Genomic DNA, 18,989 nt, shown 5'->3' with positions numbered 1-18,989 from the left:
ACAGTCCTTCCTCATTGGGAGGCCAAGCCCAGCTGGGGCTCCGCCATCTTCCTTGCCCAGTGGCGCAGATCCTCCCACCGTTTGTGACAGTGGGTGCTCCACCTGTCAAAGACCCCAGGGTCCGCACGTCCTTGGCGATGGCATGCCAAATACCCTTTTTCTGATGGCTGACCTGCATAAAAAGATACATAGAAAAAGGTATTAGTCATACCGTCCGGCCTGTTACACTCATGGTCCACCATATTCCTCCCAACCCCTTATGCCCACAGTTGACCACCAGACATACAGCACTCTTCGCAGGACCCATCAGCTACCCCCCCACCCTTACTAGAGGCTTACACACACAGCACTCTATGCATTCATGCCCCATACATCGTGCTCACAGTGTACTCAACTGTTGGTCTGGCGGACCATAAATTAAACTGTACTGGGGTAGGACCCCATCCACCAGTCTCTCCAACTCCTCCGAAGTGAAGACAGGGACTCTTTCCCCAGACACTCGAGCCATGGTCGCTTTCAGACACAGGTCACAGCAGCACTTGCAGTGTAGGTCCTCTCCTGTTGAAGGTCAGGTAGCAAGTGAGTGAACAGATAGAAAATGGCGGTCACGTCTGAGGCGGTGCGTACCATAACCGCCGGCGTACATCACCTTTGGCTACCTGAACCCATAGGGCCCAATGATAACCAATGAGGTGTTGCACGGCGGTCATCGACCGCATCCCGAAACAGCGCACGTCAGCGGAAATACCTCATTTCCACTTGTCCCTCCACACAGGTCAGGCGGCCGCCATTTCAGGGGGGAATAGACCATGGCACCTAACTGCATCAAAGCACACATAGGCACATTTACGGAACTACACGTTCACATACAGATACTGTCACAACATGCAAGGCATTTTACTCTGAGGATATGTTTGAATATGACCATCTGCTCACCTGTTTTCACCCTAGAGTTCAACCGCTGCAGATGAATAAGAGATGGAGACATATCCCCGTGTACAGACCCCTGGTGGAACTGGCAACAATGGAGGACATTGTCCTCACATTATCCTCACATTATCCTCACCTACAGACTTGATAGGGCCACAGTCCCAGAGCTGTGTGCCCAATTGGAGCCAGACCTGATCTCAGCTATCTGTCACCCCACTGGGATCCCCCCTCTTGTGCAAGTCCTATCAGTGCTCCATTTCCTGGCAAGTGGCTCCTTCTAAGTGACAGTGGCGATGGCAGCAGGGATGTCATAGCCTACGTTCTCAAACGTGCTGACCAGAGTGTTGTCTGCCCTGATGAAACACATGTGCAGCTACATTATTATTCCCCCAGGTGGAGGATTTGGCCACAGTGAAGGCTGACTTCTATGCACTGGGACATATCCCTAACATCATTGGTGCTATTGATGGTACACATATTGCCTTTGCCCCCTCCAGAGAAATGAACTGGTGTTCAGAAATCAAAAGAGCTTTCACTCTATGAATGTGCAGATAGTGTGCCTGGTGGACCAGTACATCTCCCATGGCAATGCAAAGTATCCTGGGTCTGTGCATGATGCCTATATCCTGAGGAATAGCAGCATCCCATATGTGATGGCTCAACTCCAGAGGCACAGGTTGTAGCTAATAGATGAGCCCATGGTCCCCGCCCAGGGGATGTTGGGATATGGGTGTGGAGTTGGCCCTAAGGGTGAGTATCTGACTAACTGGTATCCCTCGGTATTTGCAGCTGACTCTGGTTACCCCAACCTCTCATGGCTACTGACCCCAGTGAGGAATGCCAGGACAAGGGCAGAGGAACTTTACAATGAGGCACATAGGCGAACAAGGAGGATCATTGAGCGCACCTTTGGCCTCCTGGTGGCCAGGTTCAGGTGCCTCCATCTGACAGGTGGATCACTGTGCTACCCACCCAAGAAGGTCTGCCAGATCACCGTTGCATGTTGCATGTTGCACAACTTGGCCTTGAGACGTCAGGTGCCTTTTCTGCAGGAGGATGAGGCTGGAGATGGTCATGTGGCAGAGGTGGAGCCTGCGGACAGTGACGAAGAGGAGGCAGAGGAAGAGGATGTGGACAACAAAACAACTATAATACAACAGTACTTCCAGTGACACACAGGTAAGACACTGTAACCTCACCTTCCATTGCTGTTTTGTGAAGTGAATATTTTCTGGCTGGCTTGTTCCCACTACACAGCCCACTTCTTGTACCCTTTAACATGTCTATTTGCAGATATTGTGCCCTCCAATGGCTCCTGGTGTATTGACTGCAGCACATTACAGGTCATAACTATGTTTACATCACTGTACTGTCTATTTACAATGTCTACAGATTGTTAAACAACTACATCCTTAAATCATTTGGCATACTCCATATGTGTTTTTTCCAAGGGTGTTTATTTCAGTGCTGAGAAGTAAATGGGGATGTGCAATGGGCTTGGGTGATGGTGGAGTAGAGTCCAGGATAGGGTACAGTCTATTGGTATCACAGGTGCATTGTCCAAGGGGGCATAGGAAGTGGAGCAATGGCAGTTCAAGGTGGACAGGGTGACAGGGTGGGGCAGAAGGGTGACAATCAGGAGAGTCTTATTTCCTCGCGGGGTCTTGCCAGTGTTCTCTGGCTTCTGCCTGGATCGCAGGGACTGTTTGGAGGGTGGTTCTCCTTCTGCAGGGGGTGGGGTGCTGGTGGCCTGTTGTTCCTGTGGTGGGGCCTCCTGTCCACTAGCGTTGGCAGAGGTGGAGGGCTGTTCATCGGTGGCTAGTGTCAGGGGCCCATTGGTGTGCCACTGCCATCCTCATGGTTTTGGCCATGTCTGCCAGCACTCCCGCAATGGTGACCAGGGTGGTGTGAATGTCCTTCAGGTCCTCCCTGATCCCCAGATACTGTCCCTCCTGCAGCCGCTGGGACTCCTGCAACTTGGCCATTATCAGGCCCATAGTCTCCTGGGAATGGTGGTATGCTCCCAGGACCCCTGCAAGTGCCTCGTGGAGGGTCGGTTCCCTTGGCCTGTCCTTTTCCCTGTCGCACAGCAGTCCTCCCAGCTTCCCTGTTGTCCTATGCCTCTGTCCCCTGAACCGTGTGACCACTGCCACTGACGCCAGTTCCCTGATCGTCCTGTGTTTGTGGGGTTGCCTGGGGTCCCTGTAGTGGTGGACACACTGCTGATTGACGTGTCCTGGAGACAGTGGGATGGGCCTGCTGGGTGGGTGCTGTGCTGGTGTTTCCTGAGGGGGGAGGCTCTGTGGTGGTATGGGACTGTGGCTGGGTAACCGACTGTCCAGAGATCCCAGATGGGCCAGGTTGGTCATCCATATCCAGGCGTGCAGAGCTGCTGTCATCACTGTGGGCCTCTTCTGGGGGTGGACTGGATGTTTCTGGCACCTCCTCTCCGGTGACTTTGTGTGGAGGTCCTGTGGGTATGTAAATGCAGTGTTATTGTTTCTGCGTGAGACATATGGTGCATGGGTGTGTTTCCCTCTATGGTTGTTACTCCCAAGGCAGCTTTGGCTTGTGTAAGTTGTAATTTGGTTAGCTAAGTGATTGTCACTACTGTGCATGCTGTGGTGATGGGTGTCCATGCAGGTCTGTGATGGATGTCCATGCATTGGTGTTGCATGCAGGGCTTGGTTGTGGGAGGGTGGGTTGTGATGGTGGGGTGTGTGGGAGGTGGTGGAGTGATGGGAGTGAGAGTGAGGGTGAGGTTAGGGATATGTGATGCAGGTAGGGGGGTGATAGTAGCAACGATTTGACTTACCAGGGTCCAGTCCTCCGGCTACTCCTGCTAGGCCGTCAGAATGCGTGATTGCCAAGACTTGCTCCTCCCATGTTGTTAGTTGTTGGGGAGGAGGTAGGGGTCCACCGCCAGTCCTCTGTACTGCTATCTGGTGTCTTGCAACCACAGAATGTACCTTCCCCCGTAGGTCATTCCACCTCTTCCTGATGTCATCCCTGGTTCTTGGGTGCTGTCCCACAGCGCTGTCCCTGTCCACCACTCTCGGCCATAGCTCCATCTTCCTTCCAATGGATGTCTGCTGCACGTGTGATCCGAATAGCTGTGGCTCTACCCGGATGATTTCCTCCACCATGACCCTTAGCTCCTGCTCAGAGAATCTGGGGTGTCTTTGTGGTGCCATGGGTGTAGTGTGTGTGGTGTGTGTGAGTGTGTGTGGGGTGATGTGTTGGGGTGTGTGCTGTGAGGTGCATGGATGGTGTATGGGAGATGGTGTTCTGTGGCTCTGGTTCTGTGGGTGCTCCTGGTGTGTCTCTCTCTCTCTGTTGTAAATTGTTTGTTGTGGTAAATTGTTGTGGGCAATGTGGGTGTGTGTTTTATAGTGGTGTGGGTGTGGTGTATGTATGTGTGCCAGGTGTGTGTTATTCAAATAGACCAATGTGGTGTTGTTTTGTTAGTGTGTGTGTGTATTTTGAGCGCGGTGGTATGTACTGTCAATGGTTTACCGTGGTTGAATGTCCGCCGCAGTGATTCGTGGGTCATAATGCTGTGGGCATATTTCTGTTGGTGTAACGGTGTGGGTTTTGCTACCACCAGTTTATCACTGACCTTTGGTGTGGCGGACATGTGTGTCTGTATAGTGGCGAATTTCTATGTGTGAGTCATAAAACGCGTAGTGGTATACTACCGCGGACGCGGTATGTTAGCGGCAGTCAGCATGGCGGTAAGCGGGACTTACCACCAATGTCATAATGACCCCTTTTATGTCTTTGCCTTGGATATTTTTGGATGTGATCTTGATTCAAGGGATGAAGGATGCTGAAGATGCTCAAGGATGATGGGATGCAATGCGGTTGACAGGGGTCTTCCTACGGCTACTCCTCAGACTACAAAGGGGGTAAGGCAGTCCTGGTCACACAGTCAACGCCCTGTGAAGTCCACTTGGTGCTGGTAGATGTCCACTCTCCCATGGGGTACCAGTCACCAGGTATCACAGTCACAGCCAAATCCTTGCCTTGGTAATAACTCTGCTTTTGGGCGACCAAGCTGTACTTCAACCACTCTCCTGGGTTCAGCAAACTTAGGTGCAACTTTGAGCATTAGGTCCCAGTCTCTGGGGCAGTCTCTGGGGCAGCATGGCACTGGTTAGCAGCAGCAGGTTATGGGCTACCAACTTGCCCCATATTACTTCTCAGCTGTTTTAGCCTTGTGCTGTGAACAAGAGGTCAGCCAACTAACCCTTGAGGTCTCTTTGATTTGACTTCTTCAGTCCCTCTCTTTTGCCAGCCACCAGGTTCAGCAGGTGCAGTCCACACCGGAACCGCCTCTCTTTGCTGGTTCCACAGTGCAGCAGGACAGTCCTTCCTTGCTCCTTCAGTTGATATTTGCATTCTGGGTTCCAGGGGTGCCCTATTTATGCTCAGAAAATGCCCTCAGGGTAGGATGTGGTGGGTAGCGAATGGACTACAGGTTCCCTCCTTCTTGAAGACCTTTTCCTGGGAAGTGTGACATCTTGGTGGCCACGATGCACCATTATACCCACTCCCAAAATGGCAGAACCCATATATCATTATCCAGAGATCCCTAGCCTAAACCAGAGGTCTGGCTACCAAAGGGGGCTACACACCCCTGACAAATCGGTCTGACAAAAGGCTTCCCCTCTCCTTCCTGGATGTCAGCTAGTCTGCCTAAACAGTAAAGGCAACTAAGTGGCAAATTTGTAAACGTTGCACACTGGTACTTTTACATTAATTTCCACTTGAGAATCAAGTCTGGTTTAATGTAACAAACTGTTTGAAACCTTGGATTATCAACTTTAGTTGCATCATTCAGGAGTTAACACATAGGAGGGGTCAGCTTGAAAACCTGTACTTGCCAATGGGGTGAACAAGTCCCCCATACAGATGGCTTACACATGCTACAGGGGAAGGTTTGGCTTTGCCATTGGTTTAAATTGCAAGGTCAGGCTAGCAACTTGAAACTGTTATTCCAGTCTGCTATGGTGGCACAACCTGTGCTACAATCCTAGGGGTGACTCTCTAACCTACATACCCTAGATACCATATACTAGGGACTTACAGGTAAGTAAGCTTATGCCAATTAGGTATAGCTAATATAAAAACACTTGTTTTACAGTCGGGCACTAGAACTGATGTCTAGTTAGCAGCCTCAGTGCAGTCCCACAGTCAAAAATTCAGCAGCATCAGTCTAAAAAGGTGGGGTGACTATACAAAAAGAGGCATTTCCTTTCAAATACAATGTGTGATGTGGATTAAACTACAAAGTACCCAACTCATTGGAGATTATAAAAGGGGCACAAATATCATATAGGGAAAGCGATTCTGAATCTAACACTAAAAATAGATCTAACAAAAGTATTGGAACCAGGGGGTGTCAGAGGTGGCTTATCAGTCCACCCTGAGAAGGTCATGGGGAAATCTCTTCCGAGAAACACAAATATTTTCAGGTGAGATCGCAAATCAATGTGGAAATAATTATGTCCCACTAGTAATGTTCTTGGCACACACGTCTGATTGAATAATTCCCCAGCAGAAGACTACATAGTCGCCCATTATAATCCCCAATTAAAGTCAAATAATATATTTACATCATGAAAGCTGTAGAATCACTTTTTAGGACTGATCTCATGATTTTTTATGGGGCACAAATGTCTGGTCTTGAGGAGACAATATCCAGGGTGATAGGATAGAGACCGTAACAGTCTTAGAGCTATTTCACCAGTTAAATTAATAAAGATATTTATGCATGCGCCTGACTGCAGTGACCATTTACACTTCGTACATATCCAGTTATGGTTTGTTTGCATTTGTTGCCAAAGAACCGGTGAAGCAGACTTTGTCTAGTTACATCCCACAAAATAAGCCTATATCCATAGCCTAATCAGACGTGCCAGATGCTTCTGTGGGGTCCAGGTCTCGAAATGTATGTGGGGTCCCTTTTGAATCTTTTGCAAGGATGTTTTTGTGAAGTAATAGGTGAATGTGTATTCTTTAAACATGCTTCATCACACACACACAGAACATACACAGCCTGAGCAGATGCATTGCAAACTTCCATCACAAACAAAAGACACACTAATAGCTTTCATAGACAATGAAATGGGGCATCATGAGTAGCAGAAGTGCAAGCTTTTAAAGTTATACTCAGATACACTCTTGTTTTCTTGCTCACTGTGCTTCATCTCCTCTGACATAGTATCATATTTCCTGTTATGTTCCTCTCCCCCACACATCCAGTGCAGGGGCTGGAGTACACTGCTGGCTTAGATGCCAGACTAGACCAGGTGGCCTGGGACATATGTAGCACAGGCTGGGGGCAGCAAAAAAGCAGGGGCCAACGGAGGAAAGGTCTGGGTTAGCCTCAGTGTGCCATCCTGTCTGAAACTATGGGCCTCATTTAGAAGGCCTTTACGCCACCATTGCGTCATTTTTTTAGACACAGAGGTGGAGGCTAAGCAGTGATTTACACCGCTCCATATTTACAAACTGGTGCATTGGGCTCAATGCCTCAGTTTGTAAAGCCTTGCATCACATTATACCTGTGGCAGGTATAATGTATGCAAGGTAGGCATTCCTGGATATAACAAAATGCTAAACTGACGCAGTGAAATTTACAACATTTCATTGCGTCATTCTGTGACTTCACTGTGTCAAAATGTTAACGTGAGCTCAGAGCAGGCGTTAAACTGACACAGGGCTTTTGTCTATGGGAGCCTTGCTCGGATTGCTGGAGTAGCGTATTTTTTTAATGCTAGTCCAGCAATGCATCAGTTTAGCTCCACCAATGTGTCAAAATTTCTGATGCATCTTTGGAAATGTGCACCATGGAGCTCTGTATAGTAAATACTGCGCATACATGGTGTTGTTAGGGAATCGTTATGCAGCGCAAGAAATCGGATGCATCACAGCTGATGCGTCAGATTTTTGTAAATGACGGCCTTTGTTTCATGAGGCAGGCCCAAGGTCTTGAAGCTCTAAACTAGTGCAAATATGTGTCATCTCTGGCTGGCTGGCTGCTCTCACTCCATTACCATAGGATGCACTCATAGAGTCGGAAAAGAGTAAACACTGTGCCACCTTTGAAGGCAGGTTCAGCATGGGGTGTCACTTACTGGTGAGACAAAAGCTACAGATGACATCACATGGTAGATTTGTGAGGGTACCGAGCCTAATTGAGACCTATGACTGTCCTTTGATGTATTTTGCAGAATAGGCTGAGAGACCGTAGTGTGTTCAAGAAGACAGACCTAGCCCCCGATTGTGTGGTGAAGCGGATGAAGGAGCCACACACAGGGTAATGTGGAATATCATTATTTATAAACCATCAGTATAGTGTGTCTGCTCCTCACAACATCGTATCTTCATGTCCCCTATTTCACCTTTTGCGACCTCCTCTTCCTTCCTCCAGCCCCTCCCACAGGAAGTGACCACTTGGTCCCTGGTCATCCGACAGGGTCCTAGTGATATGAAACCTGCATCTTGCACTTATGATGCCACTCCCCCATTGCCCTCCCTCCACTGTTGCCCTTCTTTTGTGGCACCCATGACCATAACTGTAAACAAAATACCCAAGCGGGGAATTAGCTCTACGAAGGGGTTACACAATAACCTGTGTGACGGCCTGTTCTGTTCAAAAGGAAGAAAGATATCTTACTGTGTGTTGATGACGAGTCTATCCCACTGCCCTTTAATATCGTCTTCTGAAGGCTGTTCTGTAATGTACAATCCATCAAATTCCAGCTTCCGTGCCACTTCCTTCTCTCGCTTGAAAATTACCAGAGGCACCTGCAGTGGAGAAAAGGTTCCGCACATTAAATCCAGTAATATATCATGAATAATGTCAAATGTTCAGAAAGGGGATACAATGATAAAGGGTGAAAATAGCAGCTGTTGACATTTGGGGGCCAGTGGAGACAAGTTTTTAGTTTACAATGTTCTCTTCTCTGTTTTTTCTGAGCACCTCAGATTTGTTATGGTGCTCCTATAATGTTTTATGCATTCGGTCTTGTAGTTACAATATTAAACCATGTTTTATTCTTGATACATCTACATAGGACACCCTCTTAGTACCCTAGGAGGATAACACGTGGGTCACACGGCAGAATCAAGAGTTAAAATACTGCTCTTTGTCTAACTATACACGGACTAAAATTATTTCACAATAAAACGCAACTACGTAGTTATGTCTGCTCTTTGCCTCATCCTGTTTAACACAAATACACCCCCAGTGGTGACGTTAATTAGGTCTTTTGGTGTCACATGTATGAATTACATGGATGAACGTCAATTATTATTGCCCTGGACAAGATAGAAGCAGCTCCCCTGGGCATATTTTGTCAGTGTATATCAGCGGTATTTTATTGCCTCAGTTGCAGTATTATGAAGTTTAATATTGACAATACGGAGGTTTTTTAGGTGGCTCCGTTTAGGTTGGATAGACCTTTTCCCTCAATGTTTTAGTGCCCTTGTGGATCTGAACTTGACACGATGAAGCAGGCAAATCGTTTGGCTTCTTCCTGTTTCTTTCTCGAGGATTCTCAGGAAAAGTGTGCCACTACTGCCATCAGCAGCTCGATGGCTAGTGATTCAGGCAACTATTCCTATCCGTATTGTCTTTTGCAATTCTCTTTTCTTGAGCTTCCCTCGGGCTGTGTTGAATAAATTACAGTGTATTCTAAATATGGCGGCCAAGCTAGCTCTTGGCATGCCCTGGCATATTGCCGTTCTCCTGCACTGTGTACGCTACACTGACTTCCAGTGGCTACGTGGATTATCTTCTGATCTCTCTGTATTGTACACTGTGCTATTCATAATAAAGGCCCGATATATGTGAGGAAAACGTTAAAATGTACAGTCCAAATAGGTCTCTTCCCTCTATGGATGCTGCTCTTCTTACAGTCCCTAGGAGAAAGGGCTTTTTCGGAGTTGGCTGCGGTGAGTTTATGAAACACTTCACCCATTACTCTGTGGAAAACCATTATTCTCTTTCATTTTGGAAGGCTTTGGAATTTGGTCATACGTTTTTTATTGTTTCTTCCAAGTAGCAATTTTAGGATTGAGCTGATTGATTTTGCGTATTACGTAGGGTTTGATTGATGCTGAACTTATAGTTTCTCCCCGGGCCATGGCCAGGACACCTTTTCGTTATTTGCGCGCTTATAAACTCATAACATAACATCAATTATAAAAAGAGAACAATATAAACATTCTCAAGGGCACCTATTAGAGCAAACATCTGCATAGAACGAGATTTTCCATTTCCATTTAGAAGACTCGCTGAAAAGGCAACATGTAGATGTAGTATGAGCACCTTTTTTGGTTTTCATGATGTTTGGTCTGTCCCTAGACATGAGTGAATTACTGGACCTTAAGGGATGCACCAAGCATCTGACACTGGACTACTGTCCTTCTTATAGGTTTAGCATATAAAATGGTGGTAGCAGTGTACCATGTTTTGTGATTAGTAGTTGTGACTAGACGATTTTATCTGTGTCACTAGGCTTGAGGCCTACTGGCTCATTTGTGTAAGTTCTGTTACACTATTAATGAAAGGGAGGAGCGGTAATCTCCTGACAGCAGCTGTTCACTGTATGTGCCTCCATGGAGTATAGGCAGGACATGCTACACTTTGAGCTGCTGATTCACTAGCGTTGTTGAGAAAAGTAAAGCTTGGTATGTCAGAAGATAATGTCACATATTAATACAGTGCAGGCCGCAGTGGTCAGTGCTGCTCCAAGGACACATAAACACCCATGAAGATATAGGGCCTGATTCTAACTTTGGAGGACGGTGTTAAACCGTCCCAAAAGTGGCGGATATACCACCTACCGTATTACGAGTCCATTATATCCTATGGAAATCGTAATACTGTAGGTGGTATATCCGCCACTTTTGGGACGGTTTAACACCGTCCTCCAAAGTTAGAATCAGGCCCATAGTGCTTAATGGCTTGTGAATCTGTGTAAAAAAGAGGCAGTTTTCATTTAATCTTTTGCTTTCAAATCTTCTCTGCAAATGGTAATTCACTGGTTGGTAACCTTAAGAATCAGTTAAGACTACTAGAATTAAAACAATAGATTGATAAATTAGAAGAATACACATAAAGAATGTCACCAATGATTGGTAGCCTCTTTTATTTCACTTTTCTGGTTTGTGTCCAGGAATGAATAGCAGAACACAGGAGACAGAGGTTGTTAGAAACTGGGTTCTGGTTGGCAGAGGTATGCACCTTGTCCAAGCAGGAACCACAATCCTAGTCAGGCTATGTCACCACACACCCTAAATTAACCTGTACTCACCCCCTTGTAGCTTGGCACAGAGCAGTCAAGCTTAATTTAAGAGGTAATGTGTAAAGTATTTGTGCAGCACTTCAAACCGTAAGACAGTGAAAACACCACACAAAAAAAGATGATTAGAACAATAGAGCTTAATTTAATGAACAAAATAAAACCAAACAACAAAAATACAATAAGTAGAAATTGAGTTATGAATTTTCAAAGAATAAATTGAAATGTCCCCAACAGGGACTATCTGGCCGAGCTAGATTGGGTCAAATTAAAAAGTCCGTCTGACTGCGATGCACCGCAGGTTGGATACAGGGACGAGCCTTGGCCCGCTGAAACAGTACTGTTGTGGGACTCTCCTTGTACCAACGAGACTGCTGAATTTGGGTGGCAGTACCATTGAGAGTGGGGGACTTAGTCTGATCCCACACTGTGTGACAGCTGTTGGCCTAACCCATTTGGCTAGCTACCACCACCTCACCAGAACCCCAGAGTAAAGGTGATCTGTGGCAGCCTATCACATTACACTCTAGGACTATTCAGGGAAGTTGTGGTGGAACAGATCATGCCACTTTCTTTCAGTTATATATGTCTCATACATGTAAAGACATACAGAAGTAGGATTTGGGTCAATACATTTATTGAAGCAACTGCATTCTATGTAGAAAGGCATGAATTGCGATTATTAGGACAATGAAACACATTACCATTAGAGCGGTGACTAGGAAAGTGAAACAAAGGAAAAGTTCCACCATACTGTCACAATAATGATTCTAAAATCTACACTATTAAGATTCTACATGAGAGCAATAGCAGTGTTAGCTCCAATCTGCTCATCTAGTCCTCGGAAGGACACCTAATCCCCATACTCGTACTATAGGCAGAGAATAGGTCTGTTGGTCCACTGGGAGTTCTCCCACATAGATGAAGAGAAGGCACAGTGTTTCAGCAGAAACTGCGACAACAATGTGCAGCACGAGGTGGTAAGCTGGCTGGAATGTCCCCTCTCAGATGGTGGGGGCACTGTAGTGTTTCATAATAGAACATCTGATGTTCGAAGAACTGCCCAGATGTGATAACACGTACTGTGCCTGTATAGGGTAGACATTGTACATTTTGTACCGGCAATACCCAGTAAACTATCATCTGCCGTGTTGGGTTGAGAACAAGATGAAAACGTCTTTCAAAGAAATGAATAACAAATTCTGTGTGAAAGGGCAACCGATAAAATTAGTAAAACAACTTCACAAAAATTAAGTTTGAGTTAAAATAATAAGTGGATTGAAATGAAATGCAACTAGGTGAAAGGGCACAGGCCGCAGACCTAGAGCTAAAGTAACATGCCCATGTATATGTTAAAATAACCCCACAATAGTAACTTGTTTCCTGGTTGAGTCAATGTCAAGAACAAGATGTGAGGAGCAAAGGAGGTGAGGTGTCGGCATCGATCCCGAGGACATAGGCAATACATCAGCTCCGAGCTGTGCAAAGTCAGGGATGCATTGGGAATGGAGGCGATGAGCCACTCCATTGACAAAGCAATGTCCTTGAACCTTGCAGAAGTGGTGATGTGCCAGCATCGACAGCGATGCGGTGTCCTCGCAGCAGCGGTGATGCATCAGGACTGATGGAGATGCGATGGTTCCGAGCAGCGCAATGGTGTTGATGCATAGATTTTGGCAGTTGCAGCACTTTATACCTGCTTCCAAGGCCCCAGGACTGGATAGGCACCACTTCCCACGGCAAGACTCTCAGAGGGCATAGTCCAGGTGCTGTAGGTGATGAATTGGAGGTTTCTGTGTTCCTGGACCTCAGAAGAACAGGAGGCAAGCCAGCAAGCCTTTGGAGTCACTCTGGTTCTGGGTTCAAGTTTTGTGGGTCCAGTTCTTCTCACCCAGGCAAGGGGAGCAGCAGGCAGCAGGTCAGCACAGTAAAAAAAAAGTTCTTCCAGAACAGCAGAGTAGCAGTCCTTTTAGCAGCACAGCAGTCCTTGTAGCAGCACAGCAGTCCTTGTTCCTGGCAGAGTACCCATAGGTCCCGAAATTTACTGAAGGCGAGAAAGGCAGTGCTCAACTCCTCCATCCCATTGTGACCAGGATGGCACATCAGGTCACACATAAGCTCCCATTGTGTGTGGCTGTCTAGTAGGAATACATAAAGCCTAGCTGTCAACTCACCCCAGACATGTGATCAGAGACAGCCCATAGGCACCAAGGGCCATATTTATACTCTGTTTGCGCCGGAATTGCGTCGTTTTTTTTTACGCAATTTCGACGCACAACTAACTCCATATTTATACTTTGGCGTTAGACGCGTCTAGCGCCAAAGTCCATGGAGTTTGCGTCATTTTTTAGCGTGGACACCTACTTTGCGTTAATGATATGCAAGGTAGGCGTTCCCGTCTAAAAAATTGACTCCGAGGCATGTGCGCCGTATTTACACTCCCGGGCAAAATGCACGCCCGGGAGTGGGCAGGTCAAAAAAAATGACGTACGGCCGCTTTTGCGCAGATTTTTAGCGCCTGGAAAAGGCAGGCGTTAAGGGACCTGTGGGCTCTGAAGGAGCCCAGAGGTGCCCTCCCATGCCCCCAGGGACACCCCCTGTCACCCTTGCCCATCCCAGGAGGACACCCAAGGCTGGAGGGACCCATCCCAGGGACATTAAGGTAAGTTCAGGTAGGTATTTTATTTTTATTTTTTTGTGGCATAGGGGGGCCTGATTTGTGCCCCCCTACATGCCACTATGCCCAATGACCATACCCAGGGGACAGAAGTCCCCTGGGCATGGCCATTGGGCAAGGGGGCATGACTCCTGTCTTTGCTAAGACAGGAGTCATTTCTATGGGGTTTGGGAGTCGAAAAAAATGGCGCAAATCGGGTTGAGGCGAAAAATTTGCCTCAGCCTGACTTGCCCCATTTTTTGACGCCCAAGCTCCATATCCCCCTACGCCGGCGCTGCCTGGTGTACGTCATTTTTTTCCACGCACACCAGGCAGCGCCGGCGGCTAACGCCGGCTAACGTCATTGATTAAATACGGCGCCCGCATGGTGCTTCAGAATGGCGTTAGCTGACGCTAATTTTTTTGACGCAAAACTGCGTTAGCGCAGTTTTGCGTCAAAAAGTATAAATATGGCCCCAAATGTCTTAAGACAGAAAATGCCAAGTTTTTAAAAGTGGAAATTTCAGAATTGCAATTTAAATTCCGACTTCACCAAAAGTTAGGATTTTAAATTGTGATTCCAGGAACTCCACAACTAGGGAAGTTATTTCTTCCCATTTGGGGGGCATTATGCTTATAATGTGTAATAATGTAACTCCAATGTTATCCTATACTGTATGAGAGGTAGGCCTTGCAGTAGTGATAAATTAATTTAAGAGTTTTTCACTACTAGAACATGTGAAACTTAAAAGTACATCTTTAATTTTTTTAATATACTGCATCCTACTATGGGGGCTTTCTAGGGCCTACTTCGGGGGTGACTTATATGTATTAAAGAAGAAGGATTGTGCATAGCAAAAGATTTACTTTGCCAGGTCGTCATGGCTGTTTAAAACTGCACACAAAGGCTCTGCAGTGGCGAGCCTGAGATATGTTTAAAGTACTGTTTAAGTGAGTGACACAATCAGTTCTGCAAGCACTCTAGTTAATGTAATTTACAGGCCCTGGACATATGTAGTGCACTCTACCAGGGACTTATAAGTAAATTAAATATGCCAGTTAGGAATAAGCCAATGTTACCACATTTTAGGGAAAGCACACATGCACTTTACCACTGGTCAGCAGTGGTAAAGTGCACAGAATCCTAAAGCCAGTAAAAAAGAAGTCAGCAAAAAACAGGAGGACCCTCCATCAAGCTAGTTATTGGCCCATTGAGACGCACCAAGTCATATATAAGCTCCCATTGTGTGCAGCTGTCTAGAGGCAATACATGAAGCCCAGCCCACCCCAGACAAGGGATCAGAGACAAGTAGCAGGTACCAAATAGCTAAAGTAAGAAAATGCCAACTTTCTAAAAGTGGTATTTTCAGAACTATAATTCAAAATACGACTTCACCATAATTTAGGATATTAAATAAGGATTTCAAAGTCACCAAACTTGAAAAGTCTGTCTCTTCATAATTGGAAGTTACACTTATAAAATGTCATAAAATACTCCCATTTTTATCCTATCCTCCCTGGCCATTTCCAACAGAGGTACAGACGTCCTACCCCCAAATAAGAATTTTTCGAAGTTGTGTCATTAGGCATAATTGGTGAGCTTTTAATCAAAGCTGTCTAGACAGCACATTTTTCTGCCTGAGAAGAGATGGTGGAGGAACAACAAACCCTGCCCAACCCAAAAACCTGATTCAGAAAGTTTGCCTAAAGTGAACCAAGGTAAGGGTCATGATTGTTGAAGAAGCAAATTGCAAACAGTGACCTTAAGTTCTCCAGTAGGTAGACTGCTCTATCAATCAAGGGGTCATTAAGTTGTGGCCCTGAGCCTAAGTCTGTTAAATTCGTTCTTCTGGATCCTACAGTGTAGGGCATCAGATCAGCCATTATAAACAGAAAAATTAAAGATAAACAGAGCCTTGGCACACAATCATGAAATGGGCAACAATGGGCCACCCCTGAACCCTACCAGGAAAATATACTAACATGGATATCTAATATTTATGAATCATGATGTATGACCTTAGGTCGCTGACCCATGGTAGAATTACAAGATATGGTTTACAATCATTAATTTATCATGTTATGAATTGATACAAATGCTGAGAAAGTGAAAGTCTTTATCCATTCCTGATGTTTTTGAAATGCTGGCATAAATTATATGTGAGTTAGTACTGTTCAAATTTACCATTACTTCTATTCAGCACTTGTCTTCATAGGCCTGCATCTTGACTTAAAAGGTTCAAAAAATTAACACACAGTTTTCTCAATAATTAATGCCCATCTCATGATCAGCTTTACACACTATTTTCTCATTGCATCATGTATATGTCATGATCAGCTTTGAACGTGAAAATATACTTTCTCTGGTGGCACAGTGTATATTAACTACCCCTGCACCAACAGAGCTGCTGCCTCAGTTCTTGAATTTTGCCAATAAATTGAAGACATGGATTTTCACCTAGTCTCAGCCCTGGCTTCACCCCACATTGCTCCTGCTTTTCAGTGCCAGGATACCCTCCTGGGTGAGTTGTGTGCTCTACAAATACATGTAACATGACATAACACAGAAGAATACCTGACCCATGAAATTAGACTATTGTCTCTGGATAAGGTGTTCTTCTCTTAGGTAGCCTGAGCAGTTATTAAGCATAGACTGGAGAACGCTTCCAAAGACTGGCAGAAAATATTATGAAAATATTTTGTTGGCACCAAATACAATGATAGATTTTTGTCCTGTTTAAATTACTAAACATTGTCTGTGCTGTTTGACTTATTATCATCATGACTGCATGGCATATGTTATTAAATAGATTAACATATAAGGAAAACGTCTAGGTCATTGTGGTATACTTTGACTTCTCAGAACCAAAGTAAGGGGCATTATGGGCCTCATTACCACCTTGGCGGGCGGCGGAGGCCACTCGCCAAGGTTTAACCGCTGTGCGGCCGCCAATGCGGCCACACTCCCGCCGGCCCCATTTTGACATCCCCACTGGGCTGGCGGGGATGTCGGCCGCAACATGGGAGCCGGCTCCTAATGGAGCCTGCAGTGTTGCAGCTGTGCAACGGGTGCAGCTGCACCCGTCGCGCTTTTCACTGTCTTCTGTGCAGACAGTGAAAAGCAGTGTGGGACTGTGCCTTGGAGCCCCTGTACTACCCATGCCAGGTGCATGGGCAGTGCAGGGGCCCCCAGGGGCCCCGCGACTCCCCTTCCTGCCAGCCTTTCCATGGTGATCTCTACCGCCATGGACAGGCTGGCGGGAAGGGGACTCGTAATCCCCTGGGCAGCGCTGCAAACAGCGCTGCCCTGGTGGATTAAAACCGCCGGGATAACCATGGCGGTAAACCGAAGGTCCCGGCGGTGTGATCGCTTCCACTGCGGTCGTAATCCGCAAGATTGTACCGCCAGCCTGTTGGTCTTTGACCGCCAGGGTTGTAATGAGGCCCTATATACATAAATTACATTGCAAACATTTCTGGAATGTTAGAAGTAGACTCAACATTGACCTGTTACCCGTGACATAAAAAAAGGTCTCACTGACACTCTACGGGTTTCAGAGTCAGAAATGTATTTCAGTTAATGAAAACCACACAGTTGATATCCTAAAAAAAGAATTGCTATAACATTATTATTAGCCTTTGTCTTCACTTACCTAGTAACACTGGGCATGGACAGACCATATGTATCAATCACTCCATTTTATATTTGAATGAACAAATTAATGAATATTGTATTTCTAAAGCACTCTATCACTTGTAATTGGGCATCCTGGTGCACTGCTATAAGACACTATGGACCTGATGTAGAACCAGAAGACCGCTTTAAATGAGAGTGAAGCAAAGTGCATCTGGGGCCTGGAAAAGACAGGTCTTTAGAGTTTTTTTTAATGTGACTTCTGAATCCATGAACTGAAGATAGGCTGGTAGTTGGTTCCATGCTTTAGTGCCTAACACCGTAAGAGACTTTCCACCAGGGGTATTTAGCCTAAAGGGAGGAAGATTTAGAAAATTTGCGTTTGAAGATCTCAGTGATCTCTGAGCCTTGTAATGCCTAAACCTGTCAGTGAGGTATTTGGGACCAGTGGCATTGTACACTCTGAAGACTATTAAAAGGGTCTTGAATAAAATTATTTTATGTATTGGCAGTAAGTTGAGTGTTTTTAGACTGCCTGGTGCGCCTTTGACTGTGTCCGGTAGTGGGGAACTGCATTTGGCCACAATTTTAGTGGAGAAAAACCATTTGGTTTTCCAAAAAGTAAAATTTCAGTTTCCTCTGAATTACATTTGAGATGGTTGTTTTGCATCAATGTGATGACATTGGTGTAGGAAAGTACCCTCTTTCTAGCATGGTTACCCCCACTTTTGGCCTGTTTGTGAGTGTGTGTCAGTGTGTTTTTACTGTGTCACTGGGATCCTGCTCTCCAGGACACCAGTGCTCATAGATAAAAACCAATATGTCAATGTGTTTTGCCTGTATCACTGGGATCCTGCTAGCCAAGACCCCAGTGCTCATAGTTTGTGGCCTAATGTGTATGCCTGTGTAGTGCCTAAATGTATCACTGAGGCTCTGCTAATCAGAACCTCAGTGCTTATTCTCTCTCTGCCTTTACATTTGTCGCTGTAGGCCAGTGACTACATTTACCAATTTCAATTGGCATACTGGACCCCACTTATAAGTCCCTAGTATATGGTACCTAGGTACCCAGGACATTGGGATTCCAGGAGATCCATATGGGCTGCAGCATTTCTTTTGCCACCCATAGGGAGCTCAGACAAACCCTTACACAGGACTGCCATTGCAGCCTGCATGAAATAGTGCACACAGTATTTCACAGCCATTTTCACTGCACTTAAGGAACTTATAAGCCACCTATATGTCTAACTTTTACTTGCTGAAGGTTAGGTGCAAAGTTACTAAGTGTGAGGGCACCCTTACACTAGCAAAGGTGCCCCCACATAGTTCAGGGCCATTTCCCCGGACTATGTGAGCTCGGGGACGCCATTACACGCGTGCACTACATATAGGTCAAAAGCTATATGTAGCTTCACAATGGTAACTCCGAATATGGCCATGTAACATGTCTAAG

At 46.0% G+C, this 18,989-nt stretch overlaps 1 protein-coding gene across 1 annotated transcript in view; it reads right to left on the bottom strand.

The window, feature by feature from the left end:
- The window catches only part of RYR2 (ryanodine receptor 2), a 2,714,825-nt gene that overhangs the window by 242,723 nt on the left and 2,453,113 nt on the right, over positions 1-18,989 (bottom strand). The window contains exon 93 of the mRNA XM_069234403.1: positions 8,615-8,745. Coding sequence (XP_069090504.1) covers positions 8,615-8,745 — 131 coding nt within the window. The remainder of the gene's footprint in view (positions 1-8,614; positions 8,746-18,989) is intronic.

This window comes from Pleurodeles waltl, chromosome 5, assembly GCF_031143425.1.
Source record: "Pleurodeles waltl isolate 20211129_DDA chromosome 5, aPleWal1.hap1.20221129, whole genome shotgun sequence".
Taxonomy (NCBI): Eukaryota; Metazoa; Chordata; class Amphibia; order Caudata; family Salamandridae; genus Pleurodeles; species Pleurodeles waltl.
The sequence above is the reverse complement of the archived record's forward strand: the minus strand, read 5'-3'. Positions and strand labels throughout refer to the sequence as shown.